Genomic DNA, 19,924 nt, shown 5'->3' on the forward strand with positions numbered 1-19,924 from the left:
TTGTCCCATTCCCTCCCTCCCTTCCCACCCACCTACCCTAAAATAGTAAGGAATATCTTTTAATCCTTTAGTGTACTTTTGAATCAGTTGCCTTTCACCTAGTCATGCAAAGTCATATATAGTGGTTTGAGGGAGGAAACATCGTGACTTTATAACAAGCCTGCTTCAATCCCTGCTCTTTAAAATGGTATTTAGCACTGCATCTCTCAAATAAAATGAACTGTGGGAGGAACAAGTCACTCATTCTGTACAAATGTATGGTTTTCTACTTCAATAGCAGCCCTAAGTGAGTGGCAAAGAAGGCAGGCATTTTTACAGCAACAGACATTTTGAATTCCCCCCAATACAGATTATATCTCAGAATAGACATTTCTTGGTGGGGCCTCCACTCCGATTTCTCCACCATTAACACTACTTACACACAAAGGAAAAAAAATAATTTCCCCTCAATTACCGACTTAGCCAAAGTAAAACATTTGATTTTGTGATAAGTGAAATGGCTGAGGAATTATCCTGTCGGTTTGGTACACCTATAGTTAGGTGTGGTGGGCCCTAAGTTAAGTGGGCCTCTTCAAAGCCATGTTGTCTGTTCAAAATCTGTATGCTACTCATAAATCCTTACTTCTTCCTATCTAGAATGATGAGAAGGCTGTGAAACATGCAGAGAAGAGCATTGCTGAACTGAAAAGGAGGAGTAAGGAGATCAGTCCCTTGAAACTGCGTAGAGTCCACCCCTCCCAGCCAGTTATGCTGGATACCATTTGTGACTGGGATTTGGGTGATGTAAGGAAATACTCCTGTCATATATGATGGAAGCAGATCCATCTGAAGTTTCTTCCTTTTCTAATCTGTCTCTTGTTGCAGTCTCTGAAAGTCTTTCTTATATCCCCATGTTGATGCTGCTTCTCAGCAGGTAGTAGAAAAAGCAGCTGAGAAGCACTTTGTTCCAAGTTTAGAAAAAGAATAACATGATGCCAGAGCACTGCACAAACTGAAAGATGGTAGTCATTAACATATTTGATCTACCACCTGGTTCGTCATTGCTTTGTGGATTTTTTGGGGTTCTCCCACCCACCTGCAGTCCTGTCTTAGGACAACATCAAGCTAAAATGTTATAGCATTATTATTCCACTTTAATTGCCATGGCTACCTCTTGTGGAATCCTGGGATTTGCCGTTCAGGGAGTAGCTTTTAGAATTCTCAAACCAAAATCTCTCAGGCCTCACTGAACTACAAACTCCAGAATTCCAGAGGAGTCAGACATAACAATTAAAATGGAATAATAGCGCTATAACCATGTGGTCTGATATTGACCTTAGTGTGGAGTGCCCCCACCAGTTGTTCCACTTAATGTGTGTTTTCATATTGCAAAGCCTGGCCAGATTTCTACAATAGAATCAGAACAGGCTATACATAAAGCTTTCTGTGTTAGCTTGAAAAGTAAGCATAATCTCCTCACTTTAATATGGTTGTGCCAAATTAACCATACCTCTTTAAACAAAGCCATGGAATTCTAAGGGTTTTTGTTAAATGTCCAAACTCTGTATTGAAGTTAAAGACTTTATAACTAAAGATCCCTAAACAGTAAAACAACCAAACTAAATGAATGGGAATTGTACTCTTTTCCTTCTCCATTCTTCTAGGTGCAGCTTGAGAGGGGTGAAAAATATACTTTGAATGAGAACAGCAGCCAGGAAAACTGGGTGGTACAGAATACCCACAGAGAGACTAAGGTAGCACCTGCTGTTTGTTTCTCCATCCCGCCTCCAGACCTAGAAGCCATAGACAGAGTGAATAGGTTTGTGAAAAGCTTTTCTTTCCCTTTTCTTTTTCCCCTTGAGTATACAGCTAATACAACAGAATCCAAAATCCACAAAAGAACGATACCATTATTGGCCAACCGAAATGCACAAAATATATCATGCATGCTTTCAAACCTCCACTGGCTTCTTTATCACACAGAAGATACTTTAAAAAATCATACAAGAGAAGAAAAGTGACTGTGTTAGAGTCACAGGCTTACTGTATATTTGGGGCAGATGTTCAGCCTTATCATATGAGAAAAGAAAGCTGAAACAGAGCAGGAGAGTAGTGGCTTTCTCCATGCCTTTTTATATGACATTGTAGCACTTCCATTCTCTTCCTGAGGAAGACAGTTGTAAAAATGTGTCTTTGTCGTGCTGGAAGAATCAATTTGATAAAAAAACATGCTTTTATGACTGTCCCCCTTGGGAAGAAAATGGAAGTGCACGATGGCATGTAGAGAGGCATGTTTTAGCTTCCTTTTCTCATGTGGTTAGACTCAATGTTTCTGTTGTAGTTCAGTTGGTTTGGAGGGATCTCAGTGCAGGCAGAGGCCACTCCTCTCTTGGCCATGTGAGGACCAAGATGAGGGACAGTAATATTTAAACTCCCTTACCAGCAGTAAAGTAACTCCTCTTGGAATCCAGGGTGTCTCCATCTTTTGTGAAGCCACAGGCCCCTTTCTTAGGCAGAGAACATTGACTTTCTTAAGAAGTCTGTGTACTGTTACATCTGGAGAAACTAGGTAAAACTCAGCCAATTCAGTCTAAAAGAAAAAAGTTTTACTTTTGTTGGGGGTAGAAACCTGAAAGAGTTAAGTCCTCCTTGGTTCCCTTTTGTTTAGGTTTCCCCTGTTGAGGCTCAATTTGAAGGGGATGGGCTTCTATACTCAGTTTATGGGTTCTCATAGATCTACTTAACTGTTATATTAATACTCAACACACACATGGATACACTGTATGCATGAATGCAATCTGCTTTCATTTTTGTAACACCCTCCAAAGTGGGCTTGATACTCATAGAAATGGGGTATGTTGATGTGCGCCCTACAGTAATTGTAGAGGGAAAACTGAATCATACTAGAAACCTTTCACACCTGCAAACATGACTGAACTCTGACAATGAGATGCCCATATTTTTGTGCTGCATACGTAATTATTCCCATCACCACGAACCCCCCTTAAGACAGCAGTGTCCTGTGTAAGCATAATTGGGAGATATGCAGCAGGCCAGTACTCTTAAGATATCTGTTTGCATGGAAGCTATCTACTTTCCCTCCGGATCACTTATTTCAAAGCACACATTATTTGCATTCGTTTATTGCTTAGTACATTCTCTGAAACAGGGATTTTAATTAGCTTTGGTCTTTCAAGGTCCCTTACAAATTGTTCTTTGTTGGTTCTGCCTCGCCCACCCATGGCTCCATAGATCTATGACAACTTTCTATTTTGTACTCTTTTCAGGTATTTCCAGGAGACCACATTTAATTAAAAGCAATTTCCTAAAGTCAAATCTGATAATACCACAAGGTCTGGGGCGGGAGGTGGACAAGAGGTAGATTGGTAGCTAATAGTAAATTCTGTGCAAATTGCAATAAATAGGCAAGGGGAGGGGGGTCCAGCCTCCAGTCGCACAACAACAGGAAGGAAAACTGCAAGAAAAAAAATTATGTTCCAAGAGGGGTTTTGCCAATTAATTACAAGGCTTGTTGTCATGAGTGAACCACACTGACTTAGGGAACAAAAGGTGGTTGAAAATAAGTTTCTCTGGTGCCTGAGCAGTGTGCTTCTTTGTGGCTGTGCGTGCTTCAGATAAATGTCCAGAGCAAAGCTGATATAGTAGGCCAATTGGCAAGTCATAAGATTACTACACACAGATGTTATTTTAGCAGTAATAGAAGTTGCCATGGAGGAGCAGCCCTCTTCATCCTGAAGCAGTGGATATACAAAGCCTCATTTGTAGAGAACTGTTCTATGTACACTATGTACCAAGTGTGAAGTAGTATAGCTATTCTGTGTTAACTACCATTTTGGGGAGAGGTGGACAGAAATTCTGTTTATTCTTTTTTTACAAATTAATCTAGACTGAAAGTCAGTCTCGTGTCTCACTAAAAAACCATATTTTTCTAAGTATAGTTTGTATACACAGTGGGTGTGGTAGGAAAAGTTGACACTGTTTGTTGTGCTTAGGTTGGAAGGTGAGCTGAACATGGTAAAACAGAAGAGAGCTACAGCCCAGAACACATTAAGGAGCAACCAGAAGGGACCTGTTAAAGCAAGTAATCAGGGTATGTTAGCATTTTGGCTGCTTTCTAGCTGGAAGTTACAACCTCACTACTGTAGTGTGACTGGATTGCTAAAGTTGCTAATATCCCCACAAGCCTTCAAAGATGTCTCAAGTGTCCTGGGGAAGGATAAAGCTTTCAGAACTGATGGGAAAGATGGAAGGATTTATGCATTGTAATTATGTTTATTAATAAATTAAACCTCATGGGCAAATTTGTTTTATACGAAATTTAAAAGTCCTGCTTACTATATTTAACTTGGATCTCATCAACTCCCTTTGATGGTCAATTTTTCTTGTCATTACAGCTCCCATCAGAACCTCCACTGTGGTCCAGGATGACTCCCAAGCTGACCAGTTGCTTCATAAGCTGGAGAAAATTGATGGCGGCTTGGGCCAGGTCAAGAAGGAGACTTATAGCCGCCTGAGGACTCCACTGAACCACAGTGACCCTATAGAGGACCTTACTAAACGGATCAGAGACCAGGAAGCAAGTGCTGGGGGAATCTGCATTGCTCACTTAACTATAATAGCTTCCTCTCATACTTTGTCCCAAGATGAGATGTTTATACTTTGTGGGAATCAACACCTCTATAAGTGAAATGACAGAGATTTCTGCTGGTGTTGGTACTAGTAGTCTTGCTATGATCACAGATCTAACTTGGGTGAACAAATTTACTGACACTCCTGGTAAAGAAAGAGGAGCAGAGAAAAGTTTTGTTATCAACTCTTGTAGTTGCGTATTTAAAATTAAATTCCCATCTTTCCCATACAGTATATAACCTACTAAACTGTTAAACAGTGGAATAGACTGCCTCAGGGTGGGGATGGATTCATAGAAACAGAGAATCGTAGAGTTGGAAGAGACCACAAGGGCCATCCAGTCCAACCCCCTGCCATGCAGGAAATCCAAATCAAAGCATCCCTGACAGATGGCCATCCAGCTTCTGTTTAAAGACCTCCAAGAAAGGACTCTCCACTACATTCTGAGGGTGTGTGTTCCACTGTCGAACAGCCCTTACTGTCAGGAAGTTCCTCCTAATGTTGAGGTGGAATCTCTTTTCCTGGAGCTTGCATCCATTGTTCTGGATCCTGTTCTCTGGAGCAGCAGAAAACAAGCTTGCTCCCTCCTCAATGTGACATCCCTTCAAGTATTTAAACAGGGCTATCATATCACCTCTTAACCTTCTCTCCTCCAGGCTAAACACTATTACTTCCCTTGATCTAGATACTATACTTTTATTGATGCAGCCTAAAATTGCATTGGCCTTTTAGCTGCTGCATCACACTGTTGACTCATGTTCAACTTGTGGTCTACTTGGACTCCCAGATCCCTTTCACACGTAGTCTCGTACAGCCAGGTCTCCCCCATCCTATATCTGTGCATTTTATTTTTCCACCCTAAGTGTAGTACCTTACATTTCTACATGTTGAATTTCATTTTGTTAGCTTTGGCCCAGCATTCTAGTCTATTCAGGTCATTTTGAATTTTGATCCTGTCCTCTGGAGTATTAGCTATTCCTCCTAATTCGGTGTTGTCTGCAAATTTGATGAGTATGCCCCCAATTCTGTCATCCAAGTCATTGATAAAGATGTTGAGTAATTCTGCCTTTTCTCTGTCCCCTGTTAGCATTTTGCCATCTTCTCCACGCAGTGGCCCTACCATTTCCGTCTTCTTCCTTTTGCTGCGGACATACCCAAAAAAGCCTTTTTTATTGTTTTTAATCCCTCTAGCAAGCCTAAGTTCATTCTGCGCTTTAGCTTTTCTGAATTTATCCCTACACATGCCTGCTATTTGTTTGAATTCCTTTTTCGTGATTTCACCCCTTTTTCTATTTCTTATACATGTTCCGTTTAAAACTTAGCTCAATTGAAAGTTCCTTAGTCATCCATCCTGGTTTCTTGAGACACCTCCCATTTTTCTTTCTCACTGGAACTGCTTGAAATTCTGTCTTCAGTATCTCCCTTTTGAGAAAGTCCCATCCGTCCTGAACTCCCTTCTCTTTTAGTATTTCTGACCACGGGATCACCCTCAATACTTCTCTAAGTTTACTGAAATCTGCTCTTCTAAAGTCTAGAATGTATCTCCAACTGAAATCAGCATTATGATCTCTCAGTAGATAACTGTTGCATTGAACCTAATTGATTGGTTTTAAGAGAAGTACTGTATTGCCTTTTTATCAGGAAGCGACAAGAAGACTTCAAGGCATCGGAGCAGAGAAAGAGACTGCTCAGAAGGAGTGTGAGGCCTATCTTTCAAAGAAGACTGCCAGCACCACCGCCTCTCAGCTCCCTGTGATGCTCAACAACATCAAGAACAAATACAGTGATGTTAAGGTGCTCTCGGGACTCTATGAGGAAAAGTAAGTGACATCAGCAAGACTTGCTACCGGAGAATAGTAATGAGTGAATGGAATATGGAGGAAGCATCCTCCCCAACATTTCTATGAAATCTTGAGAGTTTTGGCTTGAATGATAAAAGAGAACAGCGTTTTGTTCTAGCATGGTGTTGCAGAAAACAGTTCTGAAGTGAAATGTTGCCTTTTGTTTTTACGATGTCTCCCCACCCTTAGAGCCAAAGCAGGCCTGAACCTGGAGAATCAGATAGAGAACACGGACAAAATCATCAGCAACTTTGAGGCCAAATTATCTCATGATGGCACCATCCCAGCCTCACCCAATGCACTGAAGGATCGTGCTAATGAACTTCAGGTGAGAGATCTTTGGAGTCAGAAGAACTCCAAGTACATCTGGGTAGTCCAATCTCACCTTTCTCATCACAGGAAACAAGAGGATATTTGTTATGGGAGGTAGGATTAAAGATGAGTGCAACAGGCCAGCAACAGCCCGGTTGTGCTGATGAAGGGACATGTGGAAGGAAGTGGTCCCAATCCAGTATGCATTCACTTCCCTTCATTAACAGAGCAGGGGTCATGTGATAAAGTCCTTGTTTTTTCCCCACAGCCTGTCTGTACCTCACTGGGTGATCTCTGAAAAAATATCCTTCATGATCTCTGAGCCTCCCCACCCGCATCCCATCTCCCTTTAATTTCTTCCTTCTGCGCTTTTCTTTCCTTAACCCTAACTAGTTCTCTCTTCCACTTTACAGCCGGCAGACATCTTCACATGTTCAATTTAATAAAATCCAATGAAACTATTTATTTGTGCTTTGTTTCTCCTGCACATCCTGTAAGACAAATTAATTAATTAAAATATGGAGGTATGGTTTGTGTGGAAGGGAGCAAGCTGGGGAAACAACTGTGTTAAGATTTATTTATCTATTGAAACAAAATTACTCTTCCAAATTGTGTGCCTCTTCCCCTTGTAGAAACTGAAGCGAGATTTAATAAAGCAGGAGGACTGTTTGCTAAAGCTAAACCGAAGTCTCAAGGATGCAGAACATTGCTGCAGTGCGGTGCAGAACAATTTCCAGGAGTACTGCCCAGATCTGCCCAGGCAGAAAAAGGAGGTCCAGCTGCTTAATGACCGATATCATGCTGTTGCTGACCAACTGGATCACAGGTGGGAAGCCCAACCATCTCCAGTGGTAGATGTGGCTAGTAAAGGAAAACCAGCCCTTCCCATGAATTCACACCCTTGTGAGTTTTAAAAGACAGATTTGGATTTGTCATTTTTCCTTTCCCTGCACGATCCCATTGCAACCAGCACTTGGAAACCATCTATGTGCAGCCAAGAGAGAATGTGTTGGGTATCTTGGAAAAGTTCCTTTTGAATATGCTGCTTTTCATATTCAGCCAGGTTAAGGAAGAGCTTTGAAATCGCTAGACTATGGCTGGCATCCTGAAAGTGAAACACACTTATCCTCCAACTGTCCAAATTTGGCAAGAACAGTCCTGATTAATCCTTTGTCATTTCACTTTTCAGTTGTTTTAAAAATGTCCCAGTTTCTCTCACCTCCTTTGGCCTGTGCTAAATTCAGAGGCTACAAATGGAGTTCAAAGTGCAGATGTATTTTTTGCTCCATTAACTCAGTGGGCGGCGGGGGGGGGGGGGGATGTTGTAACTTTGTTCTTCCTTAGTTCTACATATCCTGGTTTTCAGATATGAAATATTGGAGGGTATGCATAACGTTATGCCTGCATATGCCATTGCTGTTATTATTGTGACAGATAGAGGGATCCGGCATCTCCATCTGCTCTGAGCCATCTAACTTTTTTCTGTCTGGAGATCTCCATGAATCAGCCATTCATTGGTTGGGAGAGGACAAGGGTCAACGAGGCAAACAGGGCTCTCTGTCTGTAGCTGCCCATAGGAAGAAGTAGTCATCCTCTAGATCAGGGGTCGGCAACCTCCGGCCCGCGGGCCGGATGCGGCCCGCGGAGGCCTGGCGGCCGGCCCCTGCCTCCCGTTGCCGCCGCCGCCGCCGCGGCCACCCGTCGCAGCGTTTCGCCGCTCTGGGCGCCGCCATTTTGGGCGGCAAAATGGCGGCGAAGTCTCGCGCGACCTCCCTCGAGGTCGCGCAAGACTTCGCGGCCATTTTAGGTGAAAAAATGGCGGCGCCCAGAGCAGCCTCTGGGGCTATGGGCGCCGCCATTTTTTCACCCAAAATGGCGGTGAAATCTCGCGCGACCTTGGGGGAGGTCGTGCGAGACTTCACCGCCATTTTGCCGCCCAAAATGGCGGCGCCCAGAGCAGCGAAAAGCCGCGATGGGCGGCCGCGGCGGCAGCGGCAGCAGGCCTTTGAGAGGCCCGCTACCGTCTCTGGGGCCCTCCAGGAGGGCTCCGAGGGCGGCAGGGGGCCTCTGGGGGGCCCGCTGCCGTCCCTGGGGCCCTTCAGGAGGGCTCTGAGGGCGGCAGGGGGCCTCTGGGGGGCCCGCTGCCGTCCCTGGGGCCCTCCAGGAGGGCTCCGAGGGACGGCAGGGGGCCTCTGGGAGGGCCGGTGCTGTCTCTGGGGCCCTCCAGGGGGCCCTCCAGCGCTGGTGGCCCCCACCAGCTTTTTTGCCGGTCTCTGACGGGGCCTGGGGCCCCGTCAGGGGCCAGCAAAGGTGGGAAGGCCTGGCCCCCGGAGGGTGGAAGCTCCGCCCCCGGCACGCAGCCCCGCCCCGGAGGGTGGAAGCTCCACCCCTGGCACACGGCCCCGCCCCGGAGGGTGGAAGCTCCACCCCCCGCACGTGGCCCCGCCCTGGAGGGTTGAAGCTTCACCCCCGGCTTCGGCCCCCCAGTCGCCTGAGGGACACCAACCTGGCCCCCGGCTCAAAAAGGTTGCCTACCCCTGCTCTAGATCTAGATTTCCCAGAAGTCCCCCAGAGGTCCAGGAGGTGTTTTTTTAGGTGGAATGGAGCTGGCTACCTGGCTGCCCCCTGCCCCATCTTCACCTGGCTGCTAAATGGCCATGGAGCGGCAGCTTGCAGACAGGTAGGTTGACCCTGTGGTGAAGGCAGACAAGATGTAACTACTCCTGGAGGAACTTTACAGTCTGCCATTGTGATGCAGGATATCGGTTAGCATCTAATTTGAACCCGAAACGCAGAAGGAAAAGGGACTTTCTCTGAGGAAATCTTCTCTGTAACATCTCCTTCTAAGTTCTTTCTAAACTTGTGCCCACACATCCAGAGAGAAGACACTCCGAAATACCAGCCTCACCTACCAACAGTTCCAAAATGCAAATGAGAATCTGATGTTCTGGCTCAACAATCTGCCTAAGTACCAAGTTAAGACCACAGATGGCCCCAGTCAGATCAACTACAAGCTCCAGGTGCAGAAGGTGAGAATTGTGCTACCTTCAGTCAAAGGATGATATCACATGACAGGTTTTGCAGCTCCAATCCAAAGTCACTCCTGGTCCAACCATGCGAATTCACCTTAAAACGTGACAGATTATCACACGTGATTGCCTTCTATGGGGCGTATTTCTGAGCCACATCCAAAGTTAATCCAAAGTGGCTCCTGATTTTTGTGAATTCGGTAACAAGCGAATTCACAAAAATTGTTTCCAAGCCCACTTCGATTTCAATCCGAATTGGTCTGGTGTGGAATGCAACTTTGCTTCTGTCCTGGTACACCCCCCCCCCAAAGCTCCAAGGTGGCAGATTTCCCATGATGCAGCGCTGCAGTTTTGTTCCATTTGCTTCCAGTGCTCCTCCTTCAAGAACAGAGGCTGCATAATATTTCTTTAATAATAATAATAATAATAATAATAGTTTCTTTCCTGCCTCTCCTCAAGGCTCGAGGCAGGGTACCCAAAGGAGAATAAGGCACCCTGCCTCCAGTCTTGAGAAGAGGCAGGAAAGAATTTTATTATTATTATTATTATTATTATTATTATTATTATTATTATTAATATTTCTTTAATAATAAAAACAATTTATTTCCTGCCTCTGCTCGAGGCAAGGTATCCAAAGGAGAAGAAGACACTGCAAAATAATAATAATAATAATAATAATAATAATAATTTATTTTGCTGAGGCATCAGAGCTCTCTGGCAGAGAAGGCTCAATGTCTCACGACACTACAGTTCCCAAAATTCCATAGCAATGAGCCAAGACAGTTAAAGTGGAGTCAAACCGGATTATTTCCCCAGTGCAGGAGAAACCTAAGAGAAGGCAACTGTTACAAAGGGAAGGAGAGTGGATTGGATTCTGGGAGGTGGTATTTTAGGGAGCATGGTGAATAAGGGAAACCAGATCATTTCTGCACTTCTCCAAAATAGGTCTCCTTCAGATCCAAAGTATTTACTTCCAAGTAAAGCTGCAGCTTCTACACTGATTATTTTGCAGTGAAAGAAATTTTTTATTATTAATAATAATAATAATAATAATAATACCTCAATAATAATAATAAATGGATGGGGGCTCTGACACGGAGGATAGATGTAGATGTGGCTGAAATGGATGGGGGCTCTGACACGGAGGACCCATTTGGATTTGGCTGCCAGGGATGGGAAAATAGAAGGGAGAAAGACAGGTGAAGCTGTCATTCACATGAGGCTAACATTCACGTGAAAGTGGAACCAGGAAGTGCCCCCCCCTTTTCACCCCGGAAGTGCAAAGGTTCATGATGCGTTCAGAGCCCCACTGAGCATGCGCAAGGATGCCAATTTGCATTGGTGAATCCACATGTCATGTACTGATGTGATAATTTATTTTGCACTCACTTCGCTTTGCCTCAGGTATGACCACAATTCCGCTCTTCATGTGAGATAATTAATCACGTGAATTGCCTTGGATTGGAATTGACTCTGCTTCCCCTTCCCTTCAGATTTGCTTTGGATTTTAGTTCATATTTCACGTGTGATAAACTCCAAAGAGATGGAAGACTGGAATAACTAATTAAACCTTACCAGCTATGTGTTATTTGGTCCCTCACCCAAACAAGGCTCAACAAATTAATGTGTTGGTTGACAGGCACTTAGGAACAGTTTGGAAATAACTAGTTAAGTTTAATTAGTTGTATACTAATCTATTTTCCTCCTTCCAACAAAGCTTAACAAGTAGAGAACTAAAGCAAAAACCCTATTCAGGCAGGGATGTTATAATTTTTGTTGTTTATAATAAACATACACTGGTGCTTTACAAATGAATAATACTAATGAGTAATTATCCAGCAAAGGACTGGATCCTGATTCTCCATTTCTGTTTCCACTGCAGAGATTGGCAGACGAAATCCAGAGTAAAGAGTCTGACAAGAATTCTGTTGTCAACTTGTCCAAGAATGTGCAGTCTGTCCTCAATGTATGTTACAGTGTTCTTTGTATTCTTCTACTTCCACTTAATGAACCATTCTATTCTTCTCTGATTTTTCTTTCATTCATTATTTCATTTATTTGAAAAAAATAGGATTATGAACTTCAGGCAGGAAAATATCGGTCTTCTCTGGATCCCTCTTTGACTGCTTCCTCTGCCAAACGCCTTCGTGTGACCCCACTTCAAGACAGCATCCAGGCTGAGGTGAGAACATGATCCAACTTTATTTATATAAAATTTCCCACGTCTTCTAATAAACCAAGTCCCATGACTCTGAAACAGTTTTTAAAATGTCAAAACAGCAACAACCCTTTTAAAAGTATCAATTGCTTTGGGGAAAAAACCCAGTAAAACATTAAGACCTCTCCCACCCACACCCAAAAAACAACGCCCATGCCTATATTCAAGCCAATGGGGCAAACTCCCATTTTCACGAGGGGGGCCTGAACGGATCCCCATGAAAAAGGAGGAGTGACTGTAGTTGTCTTAAAATGGGGGGGGGGGGGAGGGGATTACAGCATTTCACAGAAAGAAGTACCATGTTGTCTGAATAATGTTTGTGCTTATTCTACTTAGGAAAACAATGTGACAAAGCTCTATACAGAGACAGCTGCTGAAAACAAAGAGCAGCTCAGCCGGCTGGAATTTGCAAAGAAAGTTTTGGATAAGGTATTTGTCGGAGGCCTAAATGGGAAAAACAATAAATTCCAGATTTGGTATCTCGAGGGAGTAAGGATGATCTCTTGATTCTTTCCTTTTTGTTTCATATAAAAACATGTCAAAAAGTTACTTCAAAGTGCTATCACACAACCACATCCTAATGATTTTGTCATTTGAATTCAACATAGGGTACAAGGATGTCTTAGAAAAAAATCCTACCAGAGTGTGCACCAGTTTCCTACCTTTTGGTCTTCACCATTTTTTGTTGGCAAATAGCACCTGAATCCTTAAACATTTAGTGTAGAAGGTGGTATCCCCAGCTCACTGGCCCAATTCATTTATTTTGTTTGCTTCATTTATATCCTGTCTTTCTCCCAAGAAGGGACCCAAAATGGGTCACAACAAGTTACAACTGTGTATACATACATGACACAATTAAAATTGGAAAAGCTTGGAAAAGGAGGGATGAGGAGACAGTTAGCAATGTTTTGACTTCTCTGACAAGTCCCAGTTGGAATGGGGGGGGGGGGGGAGTGATCATTTGGCAATGGATTTTCTATGAAAAAAAAAGCCTAAATGTTTAGGAAACTGCTGTAGCCTCTCCTAGCTTGTCTATTTTTTTCATTCCTAACTTTTGCAATATTCCGATGTTGCTGGGCTGCATGAAATATTGGAGGATATGGACTCTGGCACCAGAACTTTGTGTTGTAATCCTTCTATAGTGGAAGCAAGGTTGGAGGTGAGAGCTTCCTGCCCCTTCTCTTTCTGTCCTGATCATTGGAGGTGGACTAGCATTTGCCCACTCACAGCATGTCCATTGACCAACCCTGACCTCCCCAAATCACCATACAAGCACTATTGAACTTTCATGCCTGAAATCATAGTGAAACAGAGGCAGAAAAGGGGATCATTAACTGATTTTTTTGTGATGGTATAAAGGAGCACATTTTAAACAAGAGAAAACAGGAAAAGAACAAAACAACAACAACATAATGTGGTAGCCCCCTTCCAGAGGCATTAATTATCTGACTGTGATTCCACTTTACTTGCACATGCAATAAGGCCATATTCTGCTGATAGTGTCAGAAGCAGCATTGTGCATACAGCAACATTGTGCTTTGGATTTATGCACTTTGCCTTGTGTATTGTGGATGCGCACTGCAGTTGGTCACTGCCATTTGTTATGCAATGTTGCTTTTCTGCATGGGAGTTGTGTAGTGCTAGTGCCATGTATTTCCTCATGCAGATAATTACACTGCACTGAGGGGGGTGTTGGATTGCAGCCTCTGAGAGTGTATCATCCAAAAATTTAACTTTTCCAAGTTTTGATACCTACAGTTAAACATGCTCACAAATTATGTTTGTAAAAATTTGCCTCCTTTTTTACTTCCTTTTTTTTTCTTTCTTTTTTTCTGCAGAAGGAAGTAAATGAGGCAGTACAGGTGACATATGAGCAGACTCAACAGTCTCAGAACATGGGCAGATTGGAGAGAGAACCAGAAGCCCTGAAATCTCAGCTGGAAGAGGAACGGAGCAAGAAGGCCAGGGTTCAGGAGGAACTGGAAGAACAGAGACACAAACTTCTGATGCTAAAGACTCAGCGGCCGATTGAAAGGGTAGAGGAGAAAGAAGTGATTGAGTACTACAGAGATCCAACTCTTGAGAGTGATCTCTCTAAAATATCTCGTCAAATTGAGAATGAAAAGAATAAAAGAAAGGACCTACTGGCAGATATTGAGATAATGAACAGCAAGGCCTTCCAAATGGAGAAAGACAAGAAGCCTGTGAAATGTCAGCTACTTACTAAAGAAGTTACTAAAATAGAGAAAGATCCAAACCTAGATGCCCAAGCAGCCAGACTCCAAGAAGAAATCAGGCACCTCCAAGAGAATTCAAATTCCATCTCCGAACTTGAACGGCTCAGGAAAGAGCTTCACTTGCTAGAGCAGAGGAAGCCAAACATCCGAGAGAAAGTGGTGGTAAAAGAGGTGGTCAAGCTGGAGAAGGACCCAGAGATGCTCAAAGCCATCAGGACACTGCAGATGCAAATTGATGAAGACAGTTTCAAGAGGAAATCAGTTGTGGATACAATAGGAAAAGTGAAAAGCAGAATTGAAGAGCTTGAAAAGCTAATTGAAACAGCGGAGCCGAAGGTCATTGTGAAAGAGGTCAAACAGGTGGAGCAAGACCCAGAGCTTTTAAAGGAGTCTTCCAAGCTTCAGACTCTTATTAATGAGGAGAGGAACAAAAATGAATTGTTAGCAAGTGAGCTGACAAAACTGCAGAGCACATACAGTGCTCTAGAGAAGCAAAAGCCTAAAGTGGAAGTTAAGGAAAGAGTCAATGAGATATTTTGTGTTGACCCAGAAACTGAAGAGGAGATTGCACGTTTGAAGAGAGAACTCCAAGAAGCTACAAGAAAAAGGACAATGATTGGCCAGGAAGTGGAAACAGCCTTAAATGAGTTGAAAGTTCTTAGGTCACAGCCACCTACAGTGGAGTTTCAAGAGATCATCCAAGAGGTGGTGAAGATGGAGAAAAGCCCAGAGATACTAAGAGAAATAGACAGGTTGAAGCAACAGCTGAATGACCTTGTGAATATGAATGGCAGGTCCCAAGAACAGCTGATTAGGCTTCAGGGAGAAAGGGATGAGTGGAAGAGAGAAAGATCCAAAGTCGAAACCAAGCTGGTTACCAAGGAGGTTGTCCGATATGAGAAAGACCCTCTATTAGAAAGAGAAGCTGAACGGCTCCGCCAAGAAGTACGTAATGCATCGCAGAAGAGGAGAGCAACTGAAGATGCCATCTATGACCTCCAGAATAAGTATATGCTTCTAGAGAGGAGGAAGCCTGAGGAAAAAGTGGTGGTCCAGGAGGTCATTCTTACACAGAGAGACCCAAAGCTCAGAGATGAGCATAACAGGCTCAGCAAGAGCTTGGATGATGAGGTCAGCAGCCGCCGACGCCTGGAACGTGAGGTTCAACAGCTTCGGGCAGCTGTGGAAGACAAAGAGAAACTGCTTAATTTCCAAGATGACAGAAACAAAAGGCTTGCTTTGGAAAAAGAGATAAGGCAAATCACCTTAAGGATAAAGGAAATTGAGGAAAGTCCCACCCCAGTTCAAGAAAAAATAATCACGGAAGAAGTGGTCAAGCTTGAGAAAGATCCAGTTCTTGAGCAGTCCAGTACTAACTTACGAATTGATCTGGATAATGAGAAGGCTCAAGTATTGAGCTTGCAGAGGGAGTGCAAGAACCTCCAAGCCCAAATTGATGCTTTGCAAAAAACAAAGTCCCAGGAAAAAACTATCTACAAAGAAGTCATTAGAGTGGAAAAGGACAGAGTGCTAGAAAATGAGCGAGCACGTCTCTGGGATCTGCTAAGCAGGGAACGAACTGCCCGGCAAAATGCAGAAGAGGATATTAGGCGTCTCAAGGAAAAAATTGAGAGAGCAGAAGGAATGAAGAAGACATGGTCCAGAGAAGAAGCTGAACTTCAGGAAGCTCTGAATGTGACAATGCTAGAAAAAGCTAATTTGGAGGATGAATTAAGTGAATTGGAAAGGGAGCAGCAACAGAAGATCCTCTTTCTTAGAGAACAGACCAAGCTCCTGAACCAAAGAACAGAGAATGATCGACAAAAGAAGATGCAACTTGTTCAAGAACTTTCTCGCCTTGAATCGGACATACTTACAGAGAAGGATCAGATTTATGAAAAGGAGAGGAATATCCGGGAACTCCAGTCCAGAGTAAATAAAGAAGAACTGAACAATGAAACCCAGATGAGAGAAACAAATCTTTCCACCAAGATCTCTATTCTGGACCCAGAGACAGGCAAGGATGTATCACCCTATGAGGCCTACAAAAGAGGCATGATAGACAGGGATCAGTATATCCAGCTGCAAGAATTAGAATGTGACTGGGAGGAAATCACAACCCTGGGACCTAAAGGAGATATTTCTGTTCTCCTTGACAAGAAGAGTGGAAAACAGTACTCCATTGATGATGCTCTGAGGTTCAGAAGGATTACAAAAGAAGAATACCAGCTCTATAAGGAAGGCAGAATTCCCATTTCTGAGTTTGCTCTGCTGGTAGCAGGAGAAACCAAGCAGAATGCATCCCTCTCTCTTGGCTCAATCATCTCCAAGTCTCCAGTTACATCACCTGCTTTCCAACAAAAGCAGAGCTTCTTCCCTCCTGGTCCACCAATGACTTTCTGTGATGATACTTTCCCCATTGCTGGAGTGTATGATACCACCTCTGACAATAAGTACAACATCAGATCTGCACTTGGCAAGAAGCTGGTTGACCCAATGACAGCTCAAAAGCTTCTGGAGGCCCAAGCTGCTACTGGAGGCATTGTTGATCTTATTTCACGGGATCGCTACTCTGTCCACAAAGCCATTGACAGAGGGCTGATTGACAATACATACATGCAGAGGTTGTTGAATGCTCAGAAGGCTTTCACGGGGATTGAAGATCCTGTCACCAAAAGAAGGCTCTCTGTAGGAGAGGCAGTCCAGAAAGGGTGGATTACAAAGGACAATGCCTTTCCTTATTTGCAGGTCCAACACCTAACTGGAGGACTTATAGATCCCAAGAAAACTGGTCGTATCCCAGTGTCAGATGCTGTCCAGACAGGCATGGTAAGCAGTGATCTGGCCATGATACTGCAAGATGAATCCAGCTACGAAAAGGATCTTGTCGACCCTATCACTAAAGAAAAAATTAATTACAAGGAAGCTATGGCTCGTTGCCAGAAAGATCCTTTAAGTGGCCTCCTCCTTCTTCCAGCCACCTCTGATGGATATCAATCATATCAAACAGCAAACCGTTCACCCACTTTGCCTCGCTTTAGGCACTGAAAACAGCACCATGGTCTTCATTCCCTGGTACCTTCAGCTGCTTTAAATCTGCACTCCACATGTTAGAGAACAGCTCCACTGTTCCCTCTTATGACCATGCTGGTTTGGATTGATGGGAAGCACGTCCCCAAATATCTAGAGGGCATAATGTTGGGGAAGGCTGTTTCAAATCCACAGTAGAGCTCACATACCCTGTCAGCAGATGAACAGAATGCCTGGCATTTATAGCAGGTGGTGTGCTATTCTGGATAGCTAATCTTAGTTCATTATGCCTAGGCAGCAGTGCATTTTAAAGATGTATTTCTGATGGTAGAAGGGCTCTAACACAGAAATAAATGTATACAGTAGGGCAATAAAAGGCATTTCTAAATTGAACAAAATATGCTTGGAAAACTGTGCCTCCTCACAATTTGAAAGGATATGCATCAAGGTGCTTTGAATTTAGATTGTTGTCATGCATGCAATAAAAAGTAAAGATTTAAAAGACTCTATTAGTTATCTTTAAAAATGAGGACATTTCCCTTCACACTGATATATGTCTACATCAGGATACCAAACATGAATCAGAGCTCAATAAACCTGAAGGGGTCTGACTTAAGTGAAGAGACCCAAGAAATGCAAATCACAAAACCATAGAGAAAACAACAGTGCCAATGGTTATATGGACATTTAGGGTCATAGCTTACACAGAAGCAGAAATCTGTTGGCAGGGACGTAGCCAAGGGGGGGGGGGGTCTTGGGGTCTGGACCCCCCCCCTTCCATTAGAAAAATGAATGGTGTGTGCTGCTGCGCCGCCACACTCAAGCCCCATTATAATGGTGGCACTTAGTTTGGACCCCCCCCTTCCTAAAATCCTAGCTACGTCCCTGCTGTTGGTCACCCCAAATAAGGACTGTGGCAGTAAAAGACTTAACAAGGCAAGCAAGGCAAGCAAAGAATATTTCAGACCCTTTGCAATCACAACCCTTGTTTTAAAACAACAACCAGACAATATAGAGTATTTTGCTGTAAAGCACACATTCAAAATAAGGATAATTAGATGGAAATCACAAAGTGTATATGAGATGGTGCCTGTTGTCAGTAAGGATAGTTTGAACCATCATATCTTAACTGTGATAAGTTTTATCCAGCATATGCTTTATTTCAATTAGTTTAGATAGAAACATATATAATGGCAACAGTTAACAATAAAAACCACCTGAAACATCAAAAACAACTTAATAAAAATAAGTTTATGACTAGACACTGGTTTGGACCCATGAATGAAAGGGCTTCTCCACTTACAAAAACAATCTGATGCAGCACAAGATAATGGTTACAGAAGTGGGAGTGCATTTCCACTGATTTTCTCTTTAAAAACTCTTTAGCCATACTCCAGATACACCAACCTTTCAGAGCAGTTTTTTCAAGGGCATCTGGGGATGCATGGAAAGAAAGGAATCAATTTTAAAATGCCTTTCCATCAGTGGAAGGGCCACCCCAGGAATAAATATCTGCTTACAGGAACTCTGGGTCCAACTACAGATCATCAGATAGTTTGTCAAGCATTTATTCTTCAATGCCCTGTGGTATCTAAAGTCATACAGCTTCTCTCTCAACACACTGACTATCAGACACTTTCATATTTTCAATAAATTACAGTAAAAACACAAATATCAAAAACTCCAGTAACAGAGATCAAGAAAGTATGATGAAGAGATAGTATAATGATGGGGGATATAGAAAGGAATGGAAAACTATTAGGGGTGACTCTGTGATGTCTATTTACTCTCCCTATATGATTATCTTGAACTTAGTTACTTGCCAATAGTACTGTGAACACCAACAAAAAATCACCATAGAAAGAAACCCCAAATAAGGACTGTGGCAGTAAAAGACTTAACAAGGCAAGCAAGGCTGCTATGCAAGAAAGAATATTTCAGACCCTTTGCAATCACAACCCATAGTAAGAAACTAAAGAATCAAACATCAACATAGGCTTATAGACTCCCAATTTTAAGGTTATGCCTGTATACACTAAATTATTATAACTAATTTCTTTGCAAAACAGTATCTGAACCATAATATGTGATTGCAGGAGTTGGACTTAGTTAAACTGTGATGAGAAACTTCACTTTTTTCATATACTGTGAGCACTACACTTACTTGCCTCATTTTAAGAACATACAACTGTCATTTTAAAAAGCTGTAGAATATTGAATTTTTATATTAACATAATAATCCCAGAAAAGGCCTTGGAGACCTCTAAACCAGGATGAATAAATTCCATCATCTGTAGTCACTCCACAACTGCCGCTTCTCATAGGCCATACCTCTGTACCACATACTGCTCTTTGGCATTCCGTGTTGTCTGCCGGAAATACTGGTGGTTCAAAGCAGCCTTGGCTGAGATACGCCTATTGGGATCATACAGTAGCAGTTGCTGAAATTACAAGCAGAACAAAAATGAATGTCACAATCCTTAAGGGCCAAAGCATTTACAGCAACACACTTTTACTGAAATTATTCAAGCAAGCCTGAAATAATGAGTTCTAGAGAACAGCAATGACTGATGATGAGAATGCACTGATTGTAGTCCTCATTAAGATATGTGCAAAATTTGGAATAAC

At 42.9% G+C, this 19,924-nt stretch overlaps 2 protein-coding genes across 8 annotated transcripts in view; one reads left to right on the top strand and one right to left on the bottom strand.

The window, feature by feature from the left end:
* The window catches only part of EVPL (envoplakin), a 79,204-nt gene extending 61,416 nt beyond the window's left edge, over window positions 1–17,788 (top strand). Inside the window, exons 14-25 of the mRNA XM_089535643.1 lie at window positions 637–783; window positions 1,644–1,798; window positions 3,993–4,090; window positions 4,395–4,580; window positions 6,275–6,449; window positions 6,660–6,798; window positions 7,415–7,608; window positions 9,661–9,811; window positions 11,694–11,777; window positions 11,883–11,993; window positions 12,366–12,458; window positions 13,868–17,788. Coding sequence (XP_089391769.1) covers window positions 637–783; window positions 1,644–1,798; window positions 3,993–4,090; window positions 4,395–4,580; window positions 6,275–6,449; window positions 6,660–6,798; window positions 7,415–7,608; window positions 9,661–9,811; window positions 11,694–11,777; window positions 11,883–11,993; window positions 12,366–12,458; window positions 13,868–17,314 — 4,980 coding nt within the window. The 3' untranslated portion in view covers window positions 17,315–17,788. The remainder of the gene's footprint in view (window positions 1–636; window positions 784–1,643; window positions 1,799–3,992; window positions 4,091–4,394; window positions 4,581–6,274; window positions 6,450–6,659; window positions 6,799–7,414; window positions 7,609–9,660; window positions 9,812–11,693; window positions 11,778–11,882; window positions 11,994–12,365; window positions 12,459–13,867) is intronic.
* Window positions 17,789–18,435: 647 nt separating this feature from the next.
* Window positions 18,436–19,924, bottom strand: part of CDK3 (cyclin dependent kinase 3) — a 30,769-nt gene continuing 29,280 nt past the window's right edge. For all 7 annotated transcript variants that reach the window (XM_089535683.1, XM_089535703.1, XM_089535673.1 and 4 more), the window contains one exon: window positions 18,436–19,737. In XM_089535683.1, the coding sequence (XP_089391809.1) occupies window positions 19,615–19,737 (123 nt within the window). In that variant the 3' untranslated portion in view covers window positions 18,436–19,614. The remainder of the gene's footprint in view (window positions 19,738–19,924) is intronic.

Source organism: Sceloporus occidentalis, unplaced genomic scaffold, assembly GCF_023333645.1.
Source record: "Sceloporus occidentalis isolate IW3139 unplaced genomic scaffold, rSceOcc1.0.p SCAF_1, whole genome shotgun sequence".
Classification (NCBI taxonomy): Eukaryota; Metazoa; Chordata; class Lepidosauria; order Squamata; family Phrynosomatidae; genus Sceloporus; species Sceloporus occidentalis.